The sequence below is a fragment of the Marmota marmota genome, unplaced genomic scaffold (assembly GCF_001458135.2).
Source record: "Marmota marmota marmota unplaced genomic scaffold, marMar, whole genome shotgun sequence".
NCBI lineage: Eukaryota > Metazoa > Chordata > Mammalia > Rodentia > Sciuridae > Marmota > Marmota marmota.
In genome coordinates, this window is record NW_026000171.1 from 5,987,073 (window position 1) to 6,014,647 (window position 27,575).

Genomic DNA, 27,575 nt, shown 5'->3' on the forward strand with positions numbered 1-27,575 from the left:
CCCAGCACCCACCCACCCCCTGCCACCCTGTCCTCAATTTGGTGCCATGAGAGGCTTTTCCATAGCAACTGAAGGCATGGGTTTGAAGCTCATGGGAGGAGGCGCCAAAGCCCACGCAGTCATATAGTCCACGTCCCATATGTGGAAATTCCCTATGTGCAGGAGGAACTTTCATCCCTGGGTTGCCCGAGGGACTCACCCAGGGTAGAAGGACCGGTTAGAGCCACTTGGGAATTTGATCTGCTTTGCTAAGTATAATAAATTTGCCTAAGTGTAATAAGTTCAAATTCTTTATCTTCCAAATCGTACAAACCCAAGTTCTCATTGAACATCAGCCTGAAAAATATTTTCCGGGTTTAATTTTAGTTTGAAGCAGAGGCAATACCACCACTGTCTTCTGTTCAAAGTATCACAAAGCAACCACTTTGCCATGGTACATTCTCCTTCTGTGCACCATTATTCAGTTTAGAATTTAGTCTGTTTTTTAGACAACTGGATCATATTTATGACTGAATCTTCACTACCTAGGAGCATCGCTGGCATGTAAGAACATTCAATAAATGTTTGCTGGGAACAAGGGACTCAGGCAAGTTTCCAGTAGTCATTGACAGAGAGGTACAAATTTCATAGCAACACTGGGCTTTGGCATGTTGACTATAATGTAAAAACTCAGGAAGAGAGGTTTTGAATCAATAGGACACGGTGCTTATAAAAAAAAACTTTAGGAGATATGATACTGTGCATCACATCTCTGTACTGTTATACAACTCTTCCTTCTGATTCTGTAAGAAGTCAACACCTCTCTTGGCATTATTTCCTTTCTATCTGGCAGCTCTGCTGATGGGGAAGGCATTTGCTTCCCTCTCACTCTTCCCTGCTTTAGTTTGTAGACACTGTTCCCTACGCAGCCTCTTAGATTGTTTTCACGATGGCCAAATAGATTTGACTATTTGCGAAACTCTGGGAGAGATGATATTTTCAAGACTGGCAACCGCTTTATTCGCCCAAAATTCTGGAGAACAACACTGGATCCTGGCAAATCATTTCTCATGCTGAAGTAGGAGACACTACAAAGAATATATTTTCTGGAGGTTTTACAAATAATGGACTTGACTCTGCCAGAATGGAGACAGCTCAAATACAGTGTATGTATTTGCTGATTGGATAGACTATATACAAATCTGGCACTTCAAGGGCTTGAACGTTGGCAAAGTAGTGACAGCTGCTGGATAATAAGAGGAGCATATTTAAAGTAAAAGAAAATATATTATGGATTGGTTGGCACTCAAGAAGTGGGATTTCTAAATATGCAGCACACAACCAGTAGAGTGCTCTGTTAACTGTGAAAACAGTGACAGTTTATTTTTCTAATGAACTATCCTAACATGTTAAGGTAAGACTAATGAGAAATAATGCTACTAATGAGAAATAATGCCATAATGCTACCCAATTCAGTAGAAATGGCTTCTTTATAGGATTTCTTTTTTGGAAGATCAGGGCCGATTTTTCTCCTAAAGAGAAAAAAGGGCCGTCATTTTCTCCCTAAGAATTCGTCATTGTGCCCTGTTGCTCTCTTTTAGAGAAGGAGGGGGGAAAAAGAATAATAGAAGAAGGGACTCCACAATGGGAAGAGGAATTAGACAGAATCTCTGTGCCAGGCATGGCCAGCTCATTCACAGAGCATCCACTACACATCAGTGTTCTACAATACAACTAGATAAACTAAAGATGGTGTTTCTCTAAGGCTGATGGGCAGGGAGAGGAGACTATTTAGATTGGCATTTCATGCTTCGTTTCTCAGGTAAGACCTGGAAGAACTCAAGGATACTCATCAACCATTCCCTCAAGATGAGTGCATGACCCTAGTATCACAGGGAGGAGAGAAAGGGAGATGTGGAGATCAGGCCCACACCTCTGTACTCCCTGCCCTGAGTGCCCACTTCCAGGTACGTACCCAATACAGCACGTCTGTCCAGCCCTCCATGGTGATGCACTGGAACACTGTCAACATGGCGAAGGCGAAATTGTCGAAGTTGGTGATGCCATGCTTGGGACCATCCCACCCGGGCTTGCACACAGTGCCATTCTGACACTGCCGCCCATGGCCTGTCTCCAAAGCACAGGGGGAAGGATCCTCTTCTGCTGGAACATCTCCAAGGTCAGGGGAAAAGAGTGAAGGGAGGGAAAGAAGTGGGCAGAGAAAGAAGCAAAGGCATTAGAGAGAAAAGTGAAAGGACAAGGTTGAGGGGATAACCACTGGATCATGCAGAACCAGTCTGAATGAGCCCCCTGCCTCATATATGAATCAAACATAAAGATCTAGGTATTCATTTGAGTCTGCCACCAACTTAGAAGGTCAGTACTTTCAACTAAGTGTTGGAAAAACGGTATTTTAACCTTGGCAATTGATTTCAAGGATAGTAGGACTATTGCCCATTCTGTTGTAATGACTTGGCACCATAGTCAAGTGGCAGACAAAAAGGTAATGATGATGCAACCATTTGAAGTGGAAATTGTTCTGAAAAATGACAGAACGTCTCTCTCCTTCCCCCTTTCCCTTCCTTCCTTCCAAGTCAAGGCTAGAAGGTTCCTTCACATGGTGAGTTAACGGATCCCAGCCAGTAATGCTTTGTGATTACACTAGCCCATTTCATATGACATGGTACATCACCAGGATTCAAGTTACTTCAGTGGGAAGCCTGCTGAGGACGGACGAAACGTGGGCTGATGGTAGGGGGGAGGCACCCACTGCTGACTGTGTCTTGTGCATGTCAGGTGGGACATTGCAGTGCTGTCCTTTGCTCTCCAGCATTAACACCTTTCAGAAGAGGTGAATCATTTCCTGACCCCTAATAAAGACAGAGTGGTGGTGGGTGACAGGATGAAGACTTCTTAGGGGGCTGGGGATGTGGCTCAAGCGGTAGCGTGCTCGCCTGGTATGCGTGCGGCCTGGGTTCGATCCTCAGCACCACATACAAACAAAGATGTTGTGTCCGCTGAGAACTAAAAAATAAATATTAAAAAGAAATTCTCTCTCTCTCTCTCTCTCTAAAAAAAAAAAAGACTTCCTAGGTGTGGACAGGACTTTTCCAGGACAAAATATGACATGTCATCTGTGGAGAAAGACAGTGCTGGGAAGAGCTACTAGCAAATTCATGAGTTAAGATGCAATTTATAATTTCAGTGTGCAAATCACTGGTAACTTTAAGACTTGATGGGTCTAAATTACAGTAAAATACTAAGGTAGCCTTGACCCCTGTGAAAGGTGAGAGTGGGAAATTCCCAGCAGTTTGTGAAATCGAGGCTCTTGTACCTGTGGAAAGTGATGACAATGTCAAAGAGAAGCGACCTCAGTTCTTACAAAGAATTCACAGCAGTGAAAATACAACCACAGAGAGAAAATTTGCTTGTAGTTCTTCATTTAGAGACAAGAGGTCACCCAGGATCTTTTCTTTTTTTGTAAGGATCAAAACAATGGCAAGCGTGATTAATTTGCCTGTGGGACACAGGCTCTGCTTGGAAGGTGATTGGTTGGCTCGCTATTTCTGTTTGTGGCTTCTAATTTGAAACTGTTCACTTTCAAGAGGAAGTCAGAAATAGTAATCCTTCTGGAATAATTCTTAGGAGAATGGAGTTGAGTGTGATGGTTGAAAATATATGTCTGGTGTCTCCCTGGTGGCTGTCCTGGGTGCTCGGTTTCCTCTTCCTTCTCCCAGTCCTCACCTCTTCTACGCCACGCACAACCACACAGAGCTTTACTGAAGTATAATTTACATGCCTTGGAATTCATCAATGTAAATGTACATCACAATTATTTTTAGTGCATCTTCATGATTTTGCAACCAACACCACAATCCATTTTAACAGCTCCATCACCCCTCCCCAGTGCGCTGTCACAGTCAGGCCTTGCCTGACCCCAGCCTCTAACAACCTCATCTGCTTTCTGTCTCCAAAGCTTTGTGTCTTCTCGAAATTTCACATAAATAAAACCATACATTATGTGGCTTTTTGTGCTCCTCTTTTTCGCTCAGCATCATATTTTTGGGTTCGTCCCTCTCGTTGCCTCGTTCAGTGTAGTATGTTCCTCTTTATTGCTGAGCAGTGTGTTTTACTGTACGTTGATCCATTCACCGGTTGGCGGACATTTGGATTCATTTGGCGGACATTTGGATTCATTCCAGGTTTGGGCCATTCTGAGTAATGCTGCTTCCTGGCTTATTTGTGGCCTGGTGCCCAAACTTGCATGTGGGTCCTTTGTTCAATGACCAAGGTGATGGGTCTGCAATAAGGATCTCTGAGCTGTTTGAGATCGGCATCCACACCATTCCCTTATTCCAGGGTCTGGCTCCCAGGAGGGCTCCAAATATTAAGGGAGCTGAACTGAACTCCCCTTTAGCTACAATTTTTTTTTGTATGAATTTTGATACTGTGAAATCTTTATAGAGATTGGGGCAGGAGAGAAACTAAAAAGTGAATCCCAAACCTAAATAATACATTAAAAATAGCAGAGCACCTAAAAAAATTCAGAGTTGAGAGACTGGAAGACCAAGAACCAAACATATCATAAATTCTGTTTGGTTCTCACTCATTCTAGAAATAGCTTTCTAGAATGATGTGTTCAGCCACGTGGTAAAGTTCTGGAATGATATGAGAGATGGGACCAAAAAAAAAAAAAAAAAAAAAAAAGAGGATGAAAAAAATAAAGGGAAAACCTGCATCTCTTTTTCCTCTGTTTTGCTTTTTTGGGGCGTGAAGATGCTGTTGATCTTCACATTGTGACGGCTGATCTGACAGCTTTCCCTGTAACCTCCCTTCCTAAAACAGCAGAAATAAGGCAAAAGGGGAGGCTGCCAAAGCGAGCTCCGAGTGTCCTCAAGGAAGGAAAACATGTTTGGGGATTTTTACAGATACATGTTACAAAGAAAATGGCATCAAGGGAGAGTGATCTCATTAATAAAAGAGAAAGGGATGAGACTCAGAAATATTATCATCCACAGGCTCAAGTGCCTCTCCGCTATTTTAAATCTGTCTTGAACAACAATAAAAAAGATTGGAGAACAATTAAGAAGCAATGATGATCCGGTAAAAATAGGAATTTATAAAAAGCACTAAAGGGAACACTCGAAAAATGTGAACACACATAAATCAGCAGGTCCTGCAACATGTACTCCAGGGTGAGGGGAAAGGAGCTTAAATGGGAAACGTGTTGCAAAAGTGGGAACATGAGTGGGGGGAGGGGGATGCGGACAAAGCAAGTCCAGCTCTATGTTTCAAAACAAATGAAGAAAGGCAAGGTCATTCTAGAAACTTCAAATTAAGTGTTTTGTTTTTTTTTCTTTTTAAATAATGGAGGCAAGGACTAGGAGAAATTTTAGAAATGCAGGTAACACCAACAAGAACTGAAATCCTAGGAGAGCTCCAGTTAAGGATTCCATGGAGAATTCACCAAAGACAAAAACAATTACTTTTTTTGAGGTCCTGACTTTACGGAGTGAATAGAATGAAGGTGATTTCATTGCTAGGTTTTAGCCAACCAATTCTGTTGCCAGTCCCGGGGGTAATTACTGTGCTTGGGAGAGCTATTCAGAGTGACCTGGCTCTGAGAACCATCAGACAGATGGAACAACCAGAAACAAAAGGTATTGGCATATGGTGCTGTATCTGTTGAGGAACCAAGAAGGTGCCTTGCAGATGCCGCAGGGATTAGGGGAAAACTGCCTCTTCTGAGACCATCTCCACTGGGGGCTGTCCACGGACAGGCAGCCAAGAGGCAGAACAGTGGTTCACCTGGATGGCTCCAGATCTCTCTTGTATGGATTTCATAGTATGGCTCAAAGTACAAAGCATTCTAAAATCTAGAACTACATAAATTTCACAGTCTGTGAAATAATATCAAAGTGTAAAAAGAAGGATTTGATGGAAATTCCATTAAAAATTAGAACAAGGATTCACATAGAACTTTTGTAAAATCTAAATATACAGAAAATATGGCGACTCAACTGAAAGTCCAAAATAAAAAGTGGAGGTGGGGTGGGAAAGACCACTAGTTCTAAAGGTTTTCAAAACTCTCCAAAACCCATTCGGATTGGTTTCAAAGATTGCAAGTTTAAGGTCTTCTACTCCATGGCTGTGTTGAGTATGTCCAGATTTCTGTATCATTTTTTTCCTCCTCAATGGGATTAGTTGCTGTCTGGGTACATGAGGCCCTAACAGCAGCGGTATCATGTCCTGTTGGGAGCAATGAAGTGGGTCCCTGGAGTGTTATCAGATGGCAAGTATTGGAAGGAGGAGGTGGGTGAGATGACTGCAGAGAATGTGGAAGAACAGGCTTCTGCAGCTGAGTGCCCTTGACCCCTTTCCCAGCAGGGAGTCTGGCTCCACACAGAGGAGTGAGGTCACCTTCTGGTGGAGCCCCACGTGGTGCCTCTCCTTCAAGGACTTCTCTTGTTGTCATGCACTGGCCCATGTTCACACAATGGAAGCCCACTTCTCTTCTGAACTTGATAAAACCTACCCACATGAATAATCTGATGAGTCTTATGGTAGGAAGCAGGAAACTTCTCAGGTACTTTATCTGGTTCTGTTTACTATCAAGAACAATATGATCCTAAATTGGCCAGTCCAATTGGTAAAGCCAGGTCTGTCTTCATCTTAAGACCACAGGAGGCCATTAATGCTTTCAGCACTTCAGGTGGCCTTTTCAGTGGACCCTGTGGCTGTGTCCTAGGGGAGAGGTGCCCATCCTGTGTGTTCTTTGTCTGTAATACCCACCATTTTCTTGTTTTTGCTGCTGGGGCCTGATAACAAAGCCTGATGGCTTCCAACCATAATTCAGGCTGCCGATTCTAAGAGGCCCTTGCAAGATCCTTGCCACCAGTAGAAAACATGCTTTTGCAATTTTCCCATTAGGATGACAGAAATGATGGGCAGATTTTGGAGCAGTTCTTCTTGGCTTACTGGTGAACAGACATTTGATGGCATGGCATCGTTACCATCTTGGGCTCTTTGGCAGAATTTCGCCATTCACGTTTCCCCATTTCATTTGGTGAAAGCCCCACTGCTAGTCACTGCCAAACTGATGAGGAGTCTTTGAGACTCCACATCTCTGTGACTGCCTGAGGAGTTTGGGTCAAACAGGTCATGGATCATTTCAATACAACTGCATAAACTCTAGACATACTTCAATCAGCTCTTAAGGAGGTTGAGAATGGAGCTCTAACAAAGCCACACCATTAATATAAATTTATTGGTTCAGGGCTAGCTATAGATTAAGCTGAATAAAAGGAAAAATTAGAATTAAAGGGGAAATATTATTCATTATGCTTTGTATTTCTCTAAGCAAGGCTGAAAGTCTCAGAATTTTAGCTAGAGGCAAGAGAGGCAAGAGCTGTCTTTTTTCCAATTTTAAAAAATTACATATTTTAAATCATGATAATTTATTTTACACAATGATGACCCAAGTAATTTGGAAATTATCTCAGGAGTGAATAGCCTCCTCTTAAACAGATTCTCCATTAAAAAAGTACAAGCAATTGAGTGATTATGTGACTGTAGATTTATAGTAGGGTTTTTGTTTGTTTGTTTTAGGGGGGCACTGTGACCATGTGATAATGACCTAGGTCATTGCAAATATCCATCCAATCGAACCAGATCATTCATGCCAAGTAACCTATCTTGGATTCTGAATCATGATTTATCCATTTCACTGTTGGTTGTATATATGCTATCCAACCTCACTCCCCAATGCAAGAGAGGCAAAATTTAATTTAATGCCTGGGCTAAAAGGGAATGAGAAGCAGCTTAGGTACAGAGGAAGGAGGTATCCCTTAATAATCCAGACAGATGCCCTCCTCTCTCCACCAAGATGCCAAACACTAAGATGACATATCTTATTGCTTGAAAAAAGTCATATCAACTTAGTACTGCTCACCACTTTGGGGTGGGGAATATTTTTTTCAACAAGGTCTTTGTGTTAAACTGCTTTATATGTCTGTTTAAAGCCTTGTCAATTTCTGTTTAAATATTGTTTAAAAGGTCAAGCTGAGATGTTAGAAACGTAAGATAGAAGTTTGTAGCATATCTCATGAGCCAAAACTTTGGTGCCACTCAGGGAAGTGCTTAATGAACCAGCATTGCTTGTTAAATATATTTGATTTATGGAAGGAATACAAAGAGAGGAGTCTCTGGAAGGAAAGGATTGATAGCCAAGAGGTAGAGCTAAACTTCCTCCTTGAGGAATAGAAATTTGGCTGCTGGTAAGGGAGTGTGATTCTATGCCTGCCCTCTCATTCACCCTGGTGTGGGGCTCAGGGGCTTTTGCCCATAAAAGGAGAAGGAAACATTAATTGCAGAAAAGCCAGGATCAGCCCGAAAAGGGTGAAAAGACCTCAGGGCTGTGAAGGGTGAGTGTGTTGGCTGAGGGTGTTACTGGCTTCTAAGAAAGGCTTTTAATGAGGAGTCACACTGACATGCAGATGCAGCAGAGACACAGAGGTTAATACTGATTCTTAAATTATTCAGAATCAGCTTCAAAAGTGAAAAATTGACCAATGCTAAGTTCTTAAGTCTGTGTTTCTCAAATTGAATAGTCATTCAAACATGTGCTGGACAAAGCTTGCATTTGGCTGTTTTAACAGATCTCTTTCAGTGAAAACAGAAATTGAACATAAGAGGAAAAGAATAAGGAGCACTGCTTCTCTCTTAGCATGGCTGGGACATGGGCCTTTGAATGAAGGAACCTCCGGCAGCTTGGCTCGACAGGTGACAGCAGTGCTTCCAACCACACAGTAAACAGCTAAGAGAAAACCAACAGCCTCTTAGGAACCTGTCACCTGGCACCCTGCTCTTACCTGCTATGCCCTCCTGGTTATAGCACGTCTTATGCATCTTCCCCATGAAGAGCTCCAGGCCGATGATGGCATAGATGATGATGACAAACAGCACGAGCAGGGCAATGTGCAGCAAGGGCACCATGGCCTTGATGATGGAGTTCAGGACCACCTGCAGACCTGTAACGGCAGGATCATCCACTGTGACAACCCTGAGTGTGCCGGCCTCCACTGACGGAGCCTGGTGCTTCCTCGGATGCCACACAGGCAAGATCTCACGCAATCTTCTTAGCAGCTTGGAGAGTGGGGTATCGTGAGCCCTATTTTTTTTTTAGATGAGGAAACAGAGGCTCAAGGTCATATAGTCAATGAGCCACAGAATGGGGATCTAAATCCAGGTTGGCCTAACTCCAAATGTGTCTTGGAGGCATGTCCAAATAAAAGGACTGGCAGAGGCTGTACCTCCAAGGGGAAGAACACATTATTTTCATCCATAACTATCAAATCTGCTATATCCCATCTTAGAGACAACCTATCACCTTTCTCTCTCAGAGCAGAGTTCAGTACAGTGAGGACTCACTTTGGCCATGAAGGACTTATTTATCTCTCAAGGTTTCTTCATGATGGGATTACCAGAGCCTATGGGTGACCCATCTGCTATAAACCACAGATCAGCCTGGTTGACAGGTATCCAGGAGGGTAGGACTTCCATTGCTGAAAGTGACTCACCACCAAGGTACATCGGGATGGTGAGACCTCTGAGACAGGACTGGGGAAACAGCTTGGAAGGTACCTTCTCTGAACTGAGTGAGTTGACAAACCACTCTCCACTAGGATATCCTAACAGGCTGAGTTCTCAGAGGGAGCTGGCAGAACATTATACTTTCCTTTCGAATGACCAACAGAAAGGACTTCTTATTTAGAAAGGCATAGAGTTTTAGTTTGGGAGAATAAAAAAAAAAAAGTTCTGGAAATGGTTGAAAATGGTGGTTGCACAACAGTGTGAACAGATTTAGTGCCACTGAACCTGTACAATTAAAAATAGTTAAGATGATAAACTTTGTTATTACTTACTACCATAGTTTAAAAAAAAAATCTAAAAACTATCCAGAATCCGGGAGAGTGGGAAACACACAAAAAACCCCATGGAACATCTGGGTCTTATCAGTGTCCTCAAGGTCTGTAGGTTTGTTCTTTGGTCTAGGGGGAAGGAGGACCCCCTTACTTACAGGCTTGATCATTTGTAGTGCTAATCATTTAAAGGGGGTGCTGCAAGCTTCATTTGCCAATGGTGGGGAGGTGGTTACCAGGAGGTCACCCCAGATTACACCCAAACATAGTCACTCAAGAGCTTTGTGCCCACAGCAACTGCACCAAATCTTCAAGACCCAAGGAGAAGGGTGGAGAAGGCAGCTTCCCCTTCCTTCCATAGGCCAGTTGTACAGAAAGTCACCTTGTGAGTCTCCTCTGACACACGTACAAGAGTATGCACACATCTGAATCCCAAACAGGAGTCACTTTAGTGTCCTTACCTCCCCAGTGTTCTCTCATGCCAGCTGTGGAGGTATTACTCCACTTCTCAGGGTCTGGCGATTCCACCCACTGCCCTCTTCACTGGGTAAACCAAGTCTGTGTCACCCTCCCTCTGACCCTCAGGCAGTCACTAGTGCTTTGAGCTCTGGTGGAGTGGTTTTCTCAAAGCTAATTAGAAGAATTCTCCCTAGCTATTAAGCCAAGCCGGGGAGAGGGGAAAAAAATAAAAAGAGAAAAGCTGGAATAATTTTACCTGTGAATTAATGAGAGTGCTTTGCAGCCTCCCATTAGAACAAGATGTTTTCGGATCCAAATGATTCCATTAATTAGCAAGTTGTACACACATTAGTGTTAAAGTATGCGAAGCCATGAAGAAAGTTGAGCTGCAAAGCAACTTTGAGAGGTGGCTGCTGGGGGTAGAGACTTCTAAATGCTACTCACAGCAGGGGGAGGGAAACCCCCACATCCTGAATCCCAGGCCATGAGGGAAGTGTTTTATCTGGACTTCAGTGCTATTATGGATTGGATCTCGAATGTCCCCCAAAGGCTTGGTCCGCAGTGCAACAATATTCAGAGGTGGGGCCCTTGTGAAGTGATTGGATCATGAGGGGTCTGACCTCATCAGTAGCTGATGGCTTTATTGGGAGGTGGTGGAAACACTAGGAGATGGAATTTAGTTGGAGGAAGTGGGTCACTGGGGGTGTCTCCTGGAAGGGTATATCTTGTCCTTGGCCTCTCTGCTTCTCTGCTTCTGGCTGCCATGAGGTGAGTAGCTTTGCTCCACTACACCTGTCCCCACCATGATGCTGTCCCTCACCAAAAGCCCACAACAATGGAGACAACTGACCATGGACTGAAACTGAGCAAAAATAAACCTTTCCCCCTTTTAAGTCATTTATCTCATGCATTTTTGTGACAGAAATTGATCAACACACGTGCTAAGCCTAAAAGGGCAAGAAATGGTAGGCAAAGTAGTAGACAAAGTCGCCGTGGGCAAGGAGGTCCCCTCCAGGCTGCAGCCAGAGGCTTTGGTCCAATGGCCACCTCAGGCTTCTGAAATCTCTAATGTCTTCCTTTGCTCTTAGGATGAAGATCAGGGTTCTCTTGTGCCCCACAAGGTCCTATAGGGCCTGGCCCCACCTACCTCCCCACCCACCTTTCTACATTCCCAGTCCCTGCTCCTCTCTCTGGGTTCCAGTAAAACAGTGTTGATTTTTGTTTTAGCTGCAAATATGCTCTACAGTCATTTTGTGTCTCTATAGCCACAGAATGATATTTTAGTTAATGATGGGCCTCATATACAATGGTGGTCCCAAAGGATTAAAATGGAGCTGAGAAATTCCTCTTGCCTAGTGACACTGTGGCTGTCATAACATTGTAGCACAAGCCATTACTCATGTGTCTGTGGTGATTGGAGTCACGAAAAGCTAAAGCACATACAATTATGTGCAGTACATAATACCTGATAATGATAAATGGCTACATGTCTGGTTTATGTATGTACTTAACTATACTTTTTATTGTTATTTTAGGGTCTACTCCTATTTATAAAGAAAGTTCACTGTAAATAGTATGCTGTGTGATCCTGGCAGTAGCTGAGAGGCTACATCCACTGACCAACCCGTGCCATCTAGGTTTGTGTAAGTGCACTCTAGGACGTTCACATGTAGAAGAAATCGCCTAAGGTCACATTTCTCAGAATGCCACCTCCTGGTGAAGTGATGTCAATGTGTACTCCCTGCACAAGGCCACCACACATGCTGTTCCCTCTGCCTGGGACACCTTGGCCTATTCCTTCTTCTACATCCTTCAGCTCTCAGTCCAACCATCTCCTTCCCCAGGGATCCTTCCTTAAACTCCCAGACCAGATAGGATTTGTTCTGTGTCTTCTTGGACTCATTTCCATTTCTTTGGAGCACTCGCCTTGGTTTGAAATGGTATGTTTATTAAAGTGAATTTAAAACATTTATATCTTATCTCTCACATGAGGCTGAGTTTCGTGAAGATGATGACTGTGCCTGCTCTTCTCATGGTTTTATCATTAAGGTGGCTGGGTGCAGAGCACTCAGTAAATATTTACTGAAGAAGTGACAAAACTTATTCAAATAAACGCTATTGCTACTATGGAGCATGAGTGGGCTTTGCCACAATGAAGTTCTGCTTTACAGGTTAGTGTACAGTGGACAGGTGAGTGTTGAGCCTGCAGAGGAGGACAGAGGCTTTGAGCAGCCTTCAAAAGGCCAAATGGGATTCAAAGCAGCTGTGGGCTTCATTACAGCGATCATTGATGCCACCAAGTTCCTACACAGTGTTCCGTTCCTTAAGTCTCCATCTGGGTTGGTGGCTACACCAACTACCTGAGCAACAGGCCAGAAAACAAATTCCTCAGATCCCTCCCTCCAGTCAGTTACCAAATTCTGCGAGTTTGATTTTGTACTATCTTTAGACATGCATAAATTATTTTTTTACTACATAAATAATGCATGCTAATTATATAGAAATAGAAAATACTTACTAAGGAGAAATTAGAAAACACAGTGGGGAAGAAGCAGTCACTCACTGTCCCACCACTGTGAGCCTTTTGGTATATACTTTGGGCCCATGACTCCCTCCCCTTCCCCCTGTATCCTCTTGGTGCTTGTCATTCAGTTAAACAGCCTCCCTATTTTCATGTTTGCCCTGTCTTCATGCTGGAGTTAGAGTGCTTTTCCTAAAAGAAACAATTTGGAAAGTGTCACTTTTGAAAGTGTTCCAGTGATTCCTCATCACCTACAGGTCAAACTCACCTCCTCCTTCCCAGATTTGATCTCCTACCAGTCCCAGTTTCCACCTTACACTCCAGCAATGCGCTCGACCATCTGGAGGTCTCTGGCTTCCAGCCTCCGTACCTTGGTGCATGCTATCCTGCCTGCCTGGAATGCTGTGCCCTGCCTGCCTGAGAGCTCCTTGAGTCTTGTCGTGTCTCCTCATCTCTGATCTCAGGCACACAGCAGGGACCCAATGCACATGAAGCTAAGTCACACCAGTAAACACGGATGCTTTTGGAAGACAGAAACCACAATGATGAAGGAGTTGCAGGCCATGTCATTCCATGATCATTAGAAGAAACTGAAGGTGTTTTGTTAGGAAAAGGTTAAGACTCACGGAAAGGAAGAGGATATCAGCAGAGAGGGTGTTGCCAACAAAATTTTCATATGATTTTAAACTGCTTTATTGAGAAAGGGGTGGTTTCACTGATTTCTCCACAACCACAGAAATGGAACTAGAATCAACTAGAAACTATCCAGGAATGATTTAAATCAACACAAATAAATGCTGTCCAAGAAACAAACCTACCTGAAGGAAGCCTGAGGTAGTGGGTTCCTCATCTTCAGGGGTATTCGTACCCTGACTGGAGAGCTCCTGGGGAAGGGCCATAGTGGGGATTCAGGAATTGGGTAGAGGATGGCTATGGGACAGTGAAGTCCTATAACCTTGTTAGCTTTTGTGTTCTGAAGACTCACCATGGGCAGGTGCAGTTCTTGATGCTCTACTTAATTGCTCCATTTCTTCTTGGCAACAACTGTATGGTGTAGGTGCTGTTATTAACCACAGTTGAAAGGTGAGAAAAATGAGACCAGAGAGAAGAAATGACCTGCCCACGGGTCACAGCTCATGAGTGGTGGCATGGGCCTCAGTGTCAAGTGACCTGGCTCTGGAGCCTGTAGGCTTCACTACTGTGCTACCTCCCTGTGCCCCTTCAGTATCTCTGTCCATAAAGCAGTAACGTGTGCTTCTAGCATCTACTGGGAAGATGAGGGAGAGTAGTGTGAAGTCCCTGCTTTCCAGAGAGCCCAGAAGTTTCCAAGCCTGGTCCAGAAAGCATTCCTAGATTCTGCTTGCCTTCTCCTGGGATGGCAGAAGCCAGGCTGTTGCATGAAAGCATGGAGCCAAAATCCCTTCTTTCCATCCCTTCTTAAGAGTTTGGCTCTCAGGGACTGGATGTTTACTAGCTTCTTCTCAGGACTGGCTCACAGCCGTCTCAGAAACAGCTCCCCAGCTCATATTCTAATTTGGAAATCACAGTGACACTTCTCAACCAAGGTGTTCTTCCCAGATAGCCCATGCTCATGGCTGATAAGCAACTGCTGAGCCCTTCTTTTGGACTGGCTGCTCATGCTGGTGGAAGAACATGGGCCCTAGGTAACTTGGTGCAGCAACTGCTATAAAATACCCCTGAACACAAGATCATCATTGGACCACGTGTAGGATTAGTCTATTTTCCTAGCCCTAAATCAGGATCTAAGATCTGACAAATATATGTGTACTCATGGGGACAACAGGATAGAATACTTAATATGAAAATCATTACTGGAAAAATTAGCAAATACAGATCCACACAAGATCAAACAACATATGATCTAGAAATCCAATGTTTAATATGCAGTTCATGTCAGGTGACCTATTCTCTGTGGATAGAAAGAGTCCCCAAATACCTGGATGCAAGGAAGACTTTTCAGAGAGACAGGGCTTTGGAAAATGATACCATTAAATGCTGGGATTAGGAAGAAGACAGTGATGGATTTAGCTAGCATAAGTGGCTTTTCTTTGTCTTCCTCTTATGTAACTATGAAGCTCTGGACAGAGAGATGCCTACATTCTCTCTGGAGTCCAACATGAAAATTCCACATTAGGAAAGGTTGAAATTATCTGCTTATATATCTGTGTATATATGATCTTTCCTTACGAGATCAAGAGAAACCATCAACTATAAAAGAGAAAACTGAAACCTTTCATTAAAGTGGTGCTGAGGTTAGCCTGCAGATGTTCAGGTTGGCTAGAGTTGGTGCCTCCACAACCTGCTACAGACTCTAACAGTCTGTACAGTTCACTGATGCATACAAGGCTGAGGACAGATCACATGCTCTTTTGTTTTGTAATAGAGAATCTATTACTAAGCCTTGCCTTGGTGATAAATTGTTCTGCTCAAGGCTCCTGGGGCCATATCAAGAAGTTTGAAAATGACTTTAAAAGCAAGAGTCGAGAAAAGAGGAAAAACGAAAACAAACAGGAGTTGAGAGGTAATGTGCACAGGTGCCACTTGCTCCAGAACTAGATGCAAGAGCTGGCTTACATGTCCTTTCCATGTAAACTCTACACCCACACTTCCCTCTTTTGAATTCATATTTCAAGTCACCCTGAGATCAAATGGGAGGGGGGAAAGGGAGAAATAATGGAAGACCCCCACATAAAAGATCTCTGCCAATGTTGCTTGAATTCATTGCCTGGACTCCATGTTGACTCATGACTTTTTCGTTTGGTGGTAGGAACGAATATTTCCTATCCCTAAGTATTCAGACTTGATAGTTCCAGCCCAGCCTTAGGAAACCAAATGTTCAAGGAGGCTTGGTGATGGAATCCACAGGAAACAATGCTGAGAATTACTAAACTAAGAAAGAGAAATCTGATATTTAGAGTGGTGGTAGGTTCAAGTTTTCTCATGGATAGACACAATGCTGGTCAGAAGAGGAAGAAGACTTTGGGATCACCATCAATGTCATAATTTTCACTCATACAAAGAGTATTTACTGAGCTACATTCTATGGGCCACCCAGAGTGCTAGGGACAGGGGACACTGGTGAATAGGAGACTCATAGCCCTTCCCCTCATAGAGCTCATAATTGAAGCCAAACATTAATTGAATAATCACACAATCAATATATAATTACAAACTGTGTAGGAGTCTTTAAAGAACAGAATAGGGTATCATGAAGGTTTTCCTTTTGCAGAGTGGTAGAGGAAGTCTCTTTCAGGAAGTGAAACTTTAACAGAAGGATAAATGAAGAAGAGGTCAGGTAAATGCAAGTGGATGGGTTCCTGCATAGGTGTCTGGGAATCCCAGGTGAGCAAGGCTACCTGGATGGCTGGGGAAGGCATCACTCAGCCTTGTGTTTCTGCTCTTAAAGGGAATTACTGGGTGGAGACTTGGAAGAGCAGGTCAGTGTTTCTGTTTGAAGTCAGAGGAAACAGAAATCACTTGCACTTTCAGGGAACCAATTCAGGAAGCACATGACAAAGGTCCTCCCAACAACATCCTCATTTTAAATAGAGAAAGTAATTCCTGTTTTGGGCCACAGAGGGAGCATAGGAAGAAAAACAGTGAGGCTAAAAGTCCGCCACTTCTCTGCTGGCATTTTTAGGACAACCTTTACCACAAGCTTCCAGCAAACTAAATCCAACTAAAAACAGCATTGTGGCACCATGTAGATATACCCAGTATAGAAAGCCCAAGTGAAAAGAAATGTCCAGTGAACCCTGAATGCAAAGAACATTCTTCTAAATGTGGTAACCCCATCAAGACAAAGTCAGGAGTGTCCAGGGAAGCTGCTAACTCAGGACCCTTCTGTGGCTCAGGGCCAGCATGAAGATGACACATCCCCGTGTCTAGGACTAGGGGATGAGCCAGGACCTGTCCTACCCTAGGGTTTTCCCTGGACTTTTAGAAAACATCTCCTTGATATAAGTGGCTATCAGACCCTCATAGAATGGAACAGAAAACCATACTCTTTAATCAGAGCTCTGATTAGCTGAATGATGACTGGTGAGAGGCTGTCCCCACCAAAGCAAGTTATGCCTTCCATATTTTCCAACAAAATTTTAACCAAACTCAAACAAAATGAGAGTCACTAGGTGGTGAGCAAATTCTTATGTGTCCTTAAGCTCAGTATTGTATGTCATCCAGAAGGAACAGATCTTCCTTAAAACAGAGGCTCAGGTAAAGGGTGCTGCCTTTACCATGTCCATCAAACCCACACTGTCCCTGGACCTTAGTCACCTTGGACTTGGGATCTAGACTTCAAGGAAGTGTAGGTAAAACACCAACCTCTCCCAGAAGAGGAGTCTCAAATAAGACTTTCCATCATCAGTTGCATCCTTTCTCAGAAAATACTATTGGAGGAGAACTCTCTTCCTTAATGGAAAAAAACAGGTAGCTCTTCACTGCAGAAACTCTTCCCTAGTGTCAGGGTTGCCATTCTCCAGGTTTCCATAGACAGCTCTGCTGTCCCCACCTGTGAGCACAATGAGCACCTATGAAGCACCCTGTCAATTGCTCTGAGAGGTGAGAGAGAAAGGGCAGAGCAGTAGTTAAAGAAGAAGACCCCTGAAGCCAAATGACCCCATTGTATATCATTGAGTCCTAGCTCTACACTTTTTGGCCATGTGTCCTTGGACAAGTTATTTGACCTCATCTTAAAACATAGGGACGATAACAGTACCTGCTGCATAAAATTACTATGAGATTTCCACATGTTCATTCATATAAAGTCTGACCCATAGTAAATTACATGTGGGTGATGGCTATTATTGTCACAAGTATGTCCAGAATCTCAGTTGGAACCCTTAAGGTAAATATGCACACTGATCACCCAGGATCCTGTTAAAATGAAGACTAATTCAATTCATCTGGGGCAGGATGTGAGTCTGTATTTCTAACCAGGTCCCAGATGATACAATGCTGCTGATCCACCCACCACTTTGAGAAGCAAGACCCCCAGAGAACCTAGTCAACCTTGCTTGGATCCCAGCCACTCTTAAGCAGTTACTGGATTTTCATGGTCATGGTATGATCCTGGTCATGTCACTCGGGTATTTCTAATCAGTAAAGAATGTGAGGCCAAAGTTGGATGCAGAAAAATGCCACATGCTAACTGGCACGACTGTACTATAGGGTTATTTTCCAATTTATTTATTTATGTATTAATTTTTATGAACATATGATCACTGCAGAGGACAAGGCAGGGAGACATATACCTATGCTGCACCACCAGCGAGCATAAGTGATGTATACTGGTGCTGCTCCTTCCAGCAGCAATAAAAGCTATTCAACAGAGTTATGGAGGAGACTGACAACAGGGATCCAATGCTGCAGCTAGCTTTATAGGTATGAGCAGCTAAGCATGAATTTTCTCTTTGACAGTGTGGCCTCCATCATTACCACACTTAGCAAGCTTGCATCCTCAAGGTTACTTATGACCTCTCACTGGCCAATCCATGCCTTTGCCTCCGCCATCCTTTTTCTTGACCTATTTGACGTTCTTGATTACTCTCTTTCTTTTTGAAACTCTCTTCTTGTCTCTGTGACAATGTACAATTTTAGTTCTCTTTCACCCTCATAATTAATTCTTTCCTCCTTCTTTCTTCCCTCCCTTCTGGACCTCTATTAGTCAGGGGAATACTACAGAGACAAAAAAGATGCAGTCCCTACCCATGAAAAACTTTCAGCTAGATGGGAGGCAGATGTGTAAACAGCTAATCACAAAATCAGGGAATTATATTTCTGAGAATTATGCCCAAAGAACTGCAGAAGCATAAAGGAGAGAGAAGTTAATTTATCCTGGGAAAACAAAACAACAGGTCCCTGAGGAATGGACATGTGAGTTGTGTCCATAGGGGTAATTTCTCTTTTTATTTGGTTAGTCTTCCACCTCTTGTGCTACTCTCCAAATAAGTGCACTCTCTCTCTCAGGAAATTCATTCACTTCACTCCCTCCTAAAAGTTCAATCGTTACTACCAGTGGACAACTCCAAATCTGCACTAACATTTTCTTTGCCCTCTCTTCTAAGTTCAAGCCATACTCCTCCATGAGCCTACTTGATATTTCAATCAGGTAGTTCCACCATCTCATCATATGCAAGAAATTTCAACTTCAACCCATCTCCTTCTCCCTAAAACCAATCCCCATAAGAATGAAAACTTGCAATCCCTCTTGCTTGCTTCTTCAACAAATGCAAGCATTGCCATCCATCATTATCAGCTGCATCCCCTGCAGCTATTGCGGTCCTTACCTCTCCTGCCTGGTGAGCAGGTGGGGTGTCTTGTGTTCTATTCCCTTGTCTCCCACCCTTCTGCACCATTACCCCATTGCTCATCCTTAAATGCTGCTTTCATCACACTGCACAGATAAGAACCTGCAGTAGTTGTCTTCATAGAGAGTAGACTCAAAAATCCCCTTATACATGATCTTCACATGGCAGATAGTCAAAATTTACTTGCAGAAAGAATGAAAGCAGTTTTCTAATATCATCACAATAGTAGGTTCCATCAAGAAACCAGCAATATACTAAAATTAAGACATTCAAGGTACTTGGTGGTTTATATGAAGGAACGGGGGTAAGAAGAACCATAAAGGAGCAAGAGTATGATGTCCTAGAGGTGTCAACAAGAGTGATCTCTCACCATGCAGGAGAAGGGATGAGAGGACCTTCTGGAGAGATTGTGAGGATACCAACACAAGACAACAGTAGGGAAGGATCTGGGTACCCAACATCCCTGTCCTCCCCCACCTCCCTCCTGGGGAGCTCCTCATGGGCTCTCCACCAACTGAACCCATTTAAAAGCTGGAGGGCAAGGCAGCCTTTTGACATAGTCCATAGGGCAAGCTCCCCCAGCTAGAAAGCAGATTGGTGGGGAAGGGTGGAGAGCCCACCAGGTGGGCAAACTCAAGCCACCTGGCAGACAGGACAATGAGCTTGAGTGCATATCTTTGGCTTCTATATGCCACCACCACCAGTATCATCCTAATGAGCCAGGAAACGTTACCCTATTGGGAGGGATTCTAAACTTTGTGAACCAACAGGTCTCCTCCAAGGAGGGTGAACAGATAAACATCCTGACTCTAACTCACTAGCCAAGTCTAGGTCCTCACCTCCCAAGGGCTTACCTGACTGAGTATGAAAGTCAACGCTCCTATCAGCATTTGTGGTTGTAACAATCATCATCATCACCACCACCATCATCATCATCATCCTCATCAGGCTGCAACTATTGGCCTACCCTTACTTCTGACCTACTTGAACCAGTTTGCACTAGCTAGAAAAAGGAGACATGATGAATCTCACAGATTACATTCTGTGGCTTCATTTGGATAATGGAGCAATAGGCACTTTTAATGGTCTCACAAGCCTAATGGTTATTGAAAGAAAATAGGTCTAAAACTAAGAAGGGAGGCAGCTCTCCCTCGGGCTAAGAAGTAAGCTTGTCACAGTGAGCTTTGGGATGCCTGACACATTTTTTGTTTAAATAAAAAAGAGTCCTCCTATTAAAAGGGGAAAGATTCTTGCCTTCTACAGTCTCAAGTTTTATGATTTTTGCATGTTCTTATTTGAATTCCTTATTCATTAGAGAATTTCATTTATTTTTAATCTAAATCTTCCATATTAATACATTTTTGCAACCCACAAGTAGTTTGATGAACACTAAAGGCGAGTTGTTGTCCTAAGGAATGGATGGTGGATACTCAGCTGCCTAATAAATTTTAAAAATTAAGAGTAAATTAAAGTATCCACCTTCAGGTTGAATTATTTTTTTGTTCAGTATTAGCAATATGGGTTGGAAAGAGAGGCTCAGAGAAAAAGCATAAAAATCTGATGTTAGAAGAAAATTAAATATGGCAGAATTAAACTGACTTGAAGTAAACAACAATGATAAAGTTAGGTACCACTTCTCAAGGACTCGGCACATGTGGGGCACTGTGCTAATTAAGCATGTTAACATACACCATTTCATTGAATTCTTTATACATATACCTGAATTTAGACTTAGGCAAAACAGATAACTTGTCTGAGACTATACAACTAGCAAACGGTGGAACTGAAGCCAAGACTTTAAAAGCAAACTTCCACTTCTTAACAACTATACAGACAAAAATGGCATACACCAAACCTATGCCCCTGCCCCTTGACTCTGTAACAGGGAAGTTGTTGCTATTGATCATGGCCATTGTTTCTCTGGTCCCAAAATGGGGCCGCACAATCCTCAACATTTATCTCTTGGGACAACTTTAATTCATTGGAAGTAACTGAACCATGATTTTCTATCCCTTTATGCTGCTTCCCTATTATTGACAAACTCTGTGTCTTTCAGCTACAGGAATAATAGAAGCTGATCTCTTTTGACACGTGCCAATGATGTAGATGCCTGGGTCTTTTGGGAAAAAAATTTGTGAAATATAACATACATACAGAGCATTGCATAAGATGTACGCATTACAGTCTTGATTTATCACAAAACAAATAGCCAAGTAACTATCATTCAGGGCAAGATATAGACCATCACTAGCTCTATAGAAGCCCCATTCATACTTACATAACAAGTCAAAATGTAATTTAGCACATTAATAAAAAATTATGAATCTATCCATAAATATAGAAAAATCATTTCATAAAATTCAGCATCCATTTATTCCCCCAATCTTTCACAGTCTTTTATATATTTCCCTTTCTTTTGAATCTCTGTGCTTGAATCCTAATGTTTTTTTCCCCTGGCCTCTCTACAGTTCAATAATTTTGTTTTCAGCTGTGCTGTCTTCTTTTAAATTCTTTCACTGCATTTTTCATTTTAGCCATTGGAGTCCTCATTTCTAAAATTTATATTTGGTTCCTTTCCATGTCTTCTTCTCTTTCTCTAGAAAATTCAACCTTGTCTTTGATCTCTTTAAATACAAAAAAAATAGTTATTTATTTAGTCCATATCTGATTAATTCCAGTATCTGGGTCCCCTGTGGATCTGTTTCTATTGTCTATAGTTTCTGTCCATTTCCATTCATTTATTTTGCCTCCTCATGTGCCCAGTTATTTTTGTATAACGAGTGAAACCTTATTTTCACAAAACCGTTTTTCAAAATAATTTGACAACTTTGATGATGTTATCTTTCTCCAGGGAGGATTAATATTTCTGTCAGGCATCTCTTCCACATTTCAAAAAAGAAGATTTAGAACATATTTTCCCAGCATTTCTAATTGTCCTCAGCAGGATGGTTGATCCAAATTACCTCATCTGACGTTTTTGAAAGCAAAGTATCCTACACTTCTTAAGAGAGAAACCACATAGGCAAGTCCCCTCATTGTAGTTTTTCTTACCACCTTCACCCCCAGAACTAGAGGACTAGGTCTTTTAATACACAGACATATTCTACAGGGTTGTAAATCTCCGCCAGTAAAATTCTCTCAGGGTTAGACCCTGGACATAGAGCTTCTTGGAGTGAAGTTTCTAGAGACCAGCTGTCTGCAGAGTGACCTACCCGTCTCCTATTGATAAGGTTATATAAAAGGACCTGATGGCTGGGTTGTGTTATTCATCATGGATTCTTACTTCTTTTTTCAAGAATGTATAAAAGGTACAGTTTTTAGAAAAAGTACAAAATTTCTCTACAGTTTTGGTAACAAATGAAATTGATTCACTACAGAGGTAACAAGTTGAGTTACTAGGATAGCCCTGTTATCTCTAGGTTTCCAGTAAATACCTTTATCCCCAGGCAACTCACAGATTTCTCTTCTCTGGATGTCCTCAGGACTAATGTAAGAAGGAACCAAGCTTGCTCATTGCTGCCAACTTATGGTCACTCTACACCAAGAGTTAATCTTCCTGTACAACTCAAATAAAATGATCATAGGATCTCAAACTTACTTATTTCCTCATTCTTTCACAAGTCACCAATACATCAATAAGGACTTTGGCCCTGATTAAAGTTGCTAAAGAGGAGGAAATCCTCAAACATTATGTTTGGTTTGAAAAAAAATTATATTTTAAATTTAGTAGGAAAAATGCCAAGCCATTTCCTCTTCTTTTACTAATATCTGTGTGACCCTGACAAATCACATCACCTTTTGGTTCTAGGCTTCAATAGTTTTAAAATGAGAACATTGAATTCACTTTTGTGCATGGCGAGAGAAAGGGATTCAGTTTCATTTTNGTAGAGGATAGGAAAGGCAGCAGAACACAACAGACACTAGTATGGCAATATGTAAATCAATGGATGTGTAACTGATGTGATTCTGCAATCTGTATTTGGGGTAAAAATGGGAGCTCATAACCCACTTGAATCAAAGTGTGAAATATGATATATCAAGAATTATGTAATGTTTTGAACAGCCAACAATAAAAAATTTAAAAAATAAAATAAAAAAAAAATAAAATGAGAACATTGTATGAGAAAGATTACTCTAGCTCTAAAGTTTTCTGGGTGATTATTTTCCCAAATATCTTAAGATTCTAATACCTTTCCTTCCTCCAACTACTTCTGTTCTTTTACACACAGAAAGTCCTCAGTAAATGTGTGACAAATAAATTAATATATCTTATATAATAAATCATGTAATATTATACAATATATGTATAATATACCATGTTATGTAATATATAATATATAACTTATATAATGTATGGGAATTAACTTACATCTGCTGATTTAAAAATCAAGTATACTTCAACTTCCAGCCATTTTGGAGTAAGAGTTACCAGACAAGCCCTTTCACCATAAGCATTTTAAAAACTGGACAAAAATAGAAGAGGCAACTGTTTTTGTAAAGTGAACACAAAGCAGCACAGGACTGTAATCCCTAAGAGAATTGAAACTCATGGGGTGAGCACAATAATCTTTCTGGTTCTCTGACAGGAAACAATTTCCTGACTGCCACACACAGAGCAATAGATAGTCCAAACAGACCCCTGCAGTCCCACTCATGTGAGAAGACTTTAGATCAGAATTTGACAGCTAGGTAGATAAGGGTCCTAAGAAATTTTTGTAGTGTCACTTGAGTATCCATGGCTTAGGACTAGGTAGTACATGTCTACACACTGAAGTGTGTCAGACAGCAGATATTATGGGATTCAGAGTAGCAAAGAGAGACTTTAGGTTGTTCAGTGCTGGGGAAAAAGGAGTGTCAGGAGGTTGGAGTTCTGGCCCTGACATAGTAGAGAGATCCACATAGGGAAGTCCTTCATTGTAGTTTTTCTTACCACCTTCACCCCCAGATCTAGAGGACTGCGTCTTTTAATACATAGACATATTCTAAAGGGTTGTAAATCTCTGCTAGTAAAAACTTTTTAGGGTCAGATCCTGGACATAGAGTTTCTTGGAGTGAAGTTTCTAGAGACCAGCTGTCTGCAGAGTGACCTACCTGTCTCCTGTTGATAAGGCTAGATAGTTAATATCTCATTAACAACTTGAGCAACCAACTCAGGTCCCATAAAGGGCATGCCTTAGGAGTAAGAACTTTATCTTGTAGTGAGACATACTCTAGTCCCGGCAAAGCCTAAAACCAATTCCTGACAAGATCTGAAGGGGAAAGGAAATTTGGAGATTAAACAGTTTGGTCTTCCAACTGGTCAGCACCAACAAGCAAACAACCAAGCCCACACAAATTCATGGTGATCATCCAGCCATTTTAATGCCTGCTGAAGAATTAACACTCTTAGGAAGATGATATAGAATCCAGAGTCTCTAGATTCTAATATTCACAAAAAATTACTAGATATATAAATAAATGGGAAAGTGCGATACATACTCAATAAAAAAGCAATCAATAGGAAATAGAAAATAGGATCATTCAGACATTGGACTTAACAAAGATTTTAAAACAGCTGCTCTATGTGTGTGTGTGTGTGTGTGTGTGTGTGAGTGTGTGCATGTGTGTATGTTTAAATTAAAGGAAAACATGTCCTATGAAATAAATGAGTAGATGTTTTTAAAGAGGGAACAGGGGAATTCCACAGATAAACAGAAACTATAATAGAGAACCAAATGGCAATTCTATAATTGAAAAGTAACTGAAATGAAAACTTCACCAAATAGGTTCAACAAAGATAGAGATGGCAGAGGAAAAAATGAGCAAACTAGGAGGATAATCAACAGAAATGATCCAATCTGTGGAACACAAAAGAAAAGACTGGAGAAAACCAAACAAAGCCTCATGGACCAATGAGATGATATCAAATGACCAAAGAGGGGCCACCAGAATCCCATAAGGAGAAAAGGGAGATTTGAACAGAAGAAATTTTTTTGAAGAAATAATGGCTAAAAACTTTCTAAACCTGATGAAAACCCCAATTTATGGGAGAATCTGAGATGCTCAGCAAACTCAAAGCAGGACAATACAATGAAAACCACAATGAAGCACATTAGAGTCAAGCTTCTAAAAACCAAAGATAGAATATCTTAAAAGGAGTCAGAGGGGAAAAATGTTCATTGGAAAGAATATCAATAACTTCTCATCAGAGATGATTGGGGTCAGGGGCAAATAGGACAACATATTTAAAGTTATTGGGAAAAGAGCCCTGTCAACCAAGAATTCCACATTCAGCAAATCTTCAGAAAGAGGACAAGATAAAGACATTTCTAGATAAATAAAAGGAGATAATTAGTCAGCCTGCATTATAAAAATGTTATAGGATATTCTTTAGCAGGAATGGAAATGATATCAACAGGAGCTTGTATTTACAGAAAGGAATGAACCAAACATGGTAAATAAATAGGCACATGTAGAAGACTAGATTTTCTTTATTTCTCATAATTTACTGAAAAGACAATTGATTGTTTAAAGTAAATATGATAATATTATAGGGTATGGTTTGTGGTTTTTTTACTTTTATAAGTAAAAGATGTGTAAGAATCATGAGGACAGGAGTTGATTAATGAAATGAAACTATTATGAGAGTGTCAGGTATTACATTTGCAAATATACATTTAAAATGTGTGAATTTTATTGAATATAAATTATACTTCAATACAGTTTCTATGGCCTAGATCTTGAATGCCCTCCAAAGGTCCATGTGTTAAAAGCTTTGTCCCCACCTTGGTGCTGAGAGACGATGGAAGCTTTAGAGGAGGGGCCTCGTGGGAGGTCTTCAGGTCATTGGGGGAGTTCTTGAAGGGGATTATGGGACTGCAGTCTGTTTCCACTCTGTTTCTGACCATGAGATGACCAGTTCTGCTCCACCATGTACTTCTCACCATGATGTGCTGCTTTACCATAGGCCCAAAGGCACCAGGCCTACGGGAATAGACTGGAATCTCTGAAACCATGAGCAGAAATAAACCTCCACTCTTTATAAGTTGATTATCTTAGGTATTTGTACATGAATGGAAAGCTAACACAAAAGTTATTTTAGAAGTGAAGCATAGAAAATCCTATGTCTCCTTTGGTAAGTTAGAGTCTGAGGTATGCAGACAGGAAACCAGACCATAAGAATACTAATAGCTAATATTTGCTGAATGCTTCCTATGTGTTGAGTACAACTCTAAACCCTTTACCAATATTTACTGCAATTTTAACCTCTACATCAGGAAACTGAGTCACACAGCTAATCAGGGTGCCTCTGGGAACCCAAACCTAGGCATTGGTATTCCACCATCTATGTTCTAAACCACTAACTCTGTCATAAGAGAATACACCAAGAAGAACAGGTTCATAGGGCTCATGTTCCATGCATTGATCACTTCATGGAACACTGACCTCACTGTATCTTCATTTCATTCTCCCCTCATTTTTCTTTCTAGCATTTAGAAAGCACTTACAAGCCTAAGTGTCCTTTATTATGACCATTATTTTTAATTAGGTTATTGTCACCATGCTATTGGCTTTTCTTTCATGTTTGAGGATCTCCAGGAAAGGGCTGGGCACAAAAGAGAATCAATCATGGAGCTTTCTGAGTTTAAGAAGCTCGCCTGGCTTTGTGATTTTACACCACCTGCCCTGGTCCTCGGCTCATGGTCAGTACTTAATAAATGTCTGCTGACTCATCCTATGACATTCTCCCACCTCTGGACTGTCAGATTGCCACTGAATAGAGAGACTGAAAGGACTGGCCCAAGTTCACACCCTGGCAATGAATACTCCAGGTCTGGACTTAGTAACTGAAAAAGAAATTCTCAGTTTACTGCTGTTCTCGATCATCACTGAAGCACAGAATGCTCCAGAGGTTTAGGGCTAATGCAGTTCAACATTCTCATTTCACAGGAAAGAAAACTGAAGGTCAGAGGCTAAACAACAAAGTCACAGAGCAGGTCAGACATACTTGCTGTCCTCACCTGCAGACCTGCAATGCCTCCACGTCATCACAAATCTCAAGGTGGTGATAATGCCATTTCTCATCAACCTCTACCACAAAAGAGGCCCACAAACCCTTGAAACACAAAGAAAGCAAGGCCCCAACTACCAAGTCCCCCCAGCCTCTAAAGACAGACAGGGTATCCTGTGACACAGGCAACAACATGATTCTTTTCTCCTGGGGAAGCTGTGCTCCCTTCATGAGACCCAAGTCCTGAACTGAGTTCTTCCTCACTGGGGAATAGTCTGAATTCATCTCTGTGCATTGCTTTGGGAGAAGCACTTGGGGCTGTACTTGCCTGTCTATAAATTAAGGATAATGTCCCTGTCTTCCCGCACCACTGGGCT

The 27,575-nt window shown here is 41.8% G+C and overlaps 1 protein-coding gene across 22 annotated transcripts in view; it reads right to left on the minus strand.

Moving 5' to 3' along the window:
* Cacna1c (calcium voltage-gated channel subunit alpha1 C) overlaps window positions 1-27,575 on the minus strand; it is a 698,188-nt gene that overhangs the window by 182,581 nt on the left and 488,032 nt on the right. For 21 of the 22 annotated variants that reach the window (XM_048787468.1, XM_048787454.1, XM_048787456.1 and 18 more), the window contains exons 6-7: window positions 8,850-9,008; window positions 1,955-2,151 (exon numbers count right to left, since the gene is read on the minus strand). In XM_048787468.1, coding sequence (XP_048643425.1) covers window positions 1,955-2,151; window positions 8,850-9,008 — 356 coding nt within the window. The remainder of the gene's footprint in view (window positions 1-1,954; window positions 2,152-8,849; window positions 9,009-27,575) is intronic. The other variant, XM_048787460.1, reaches the window with a different exon arrangement.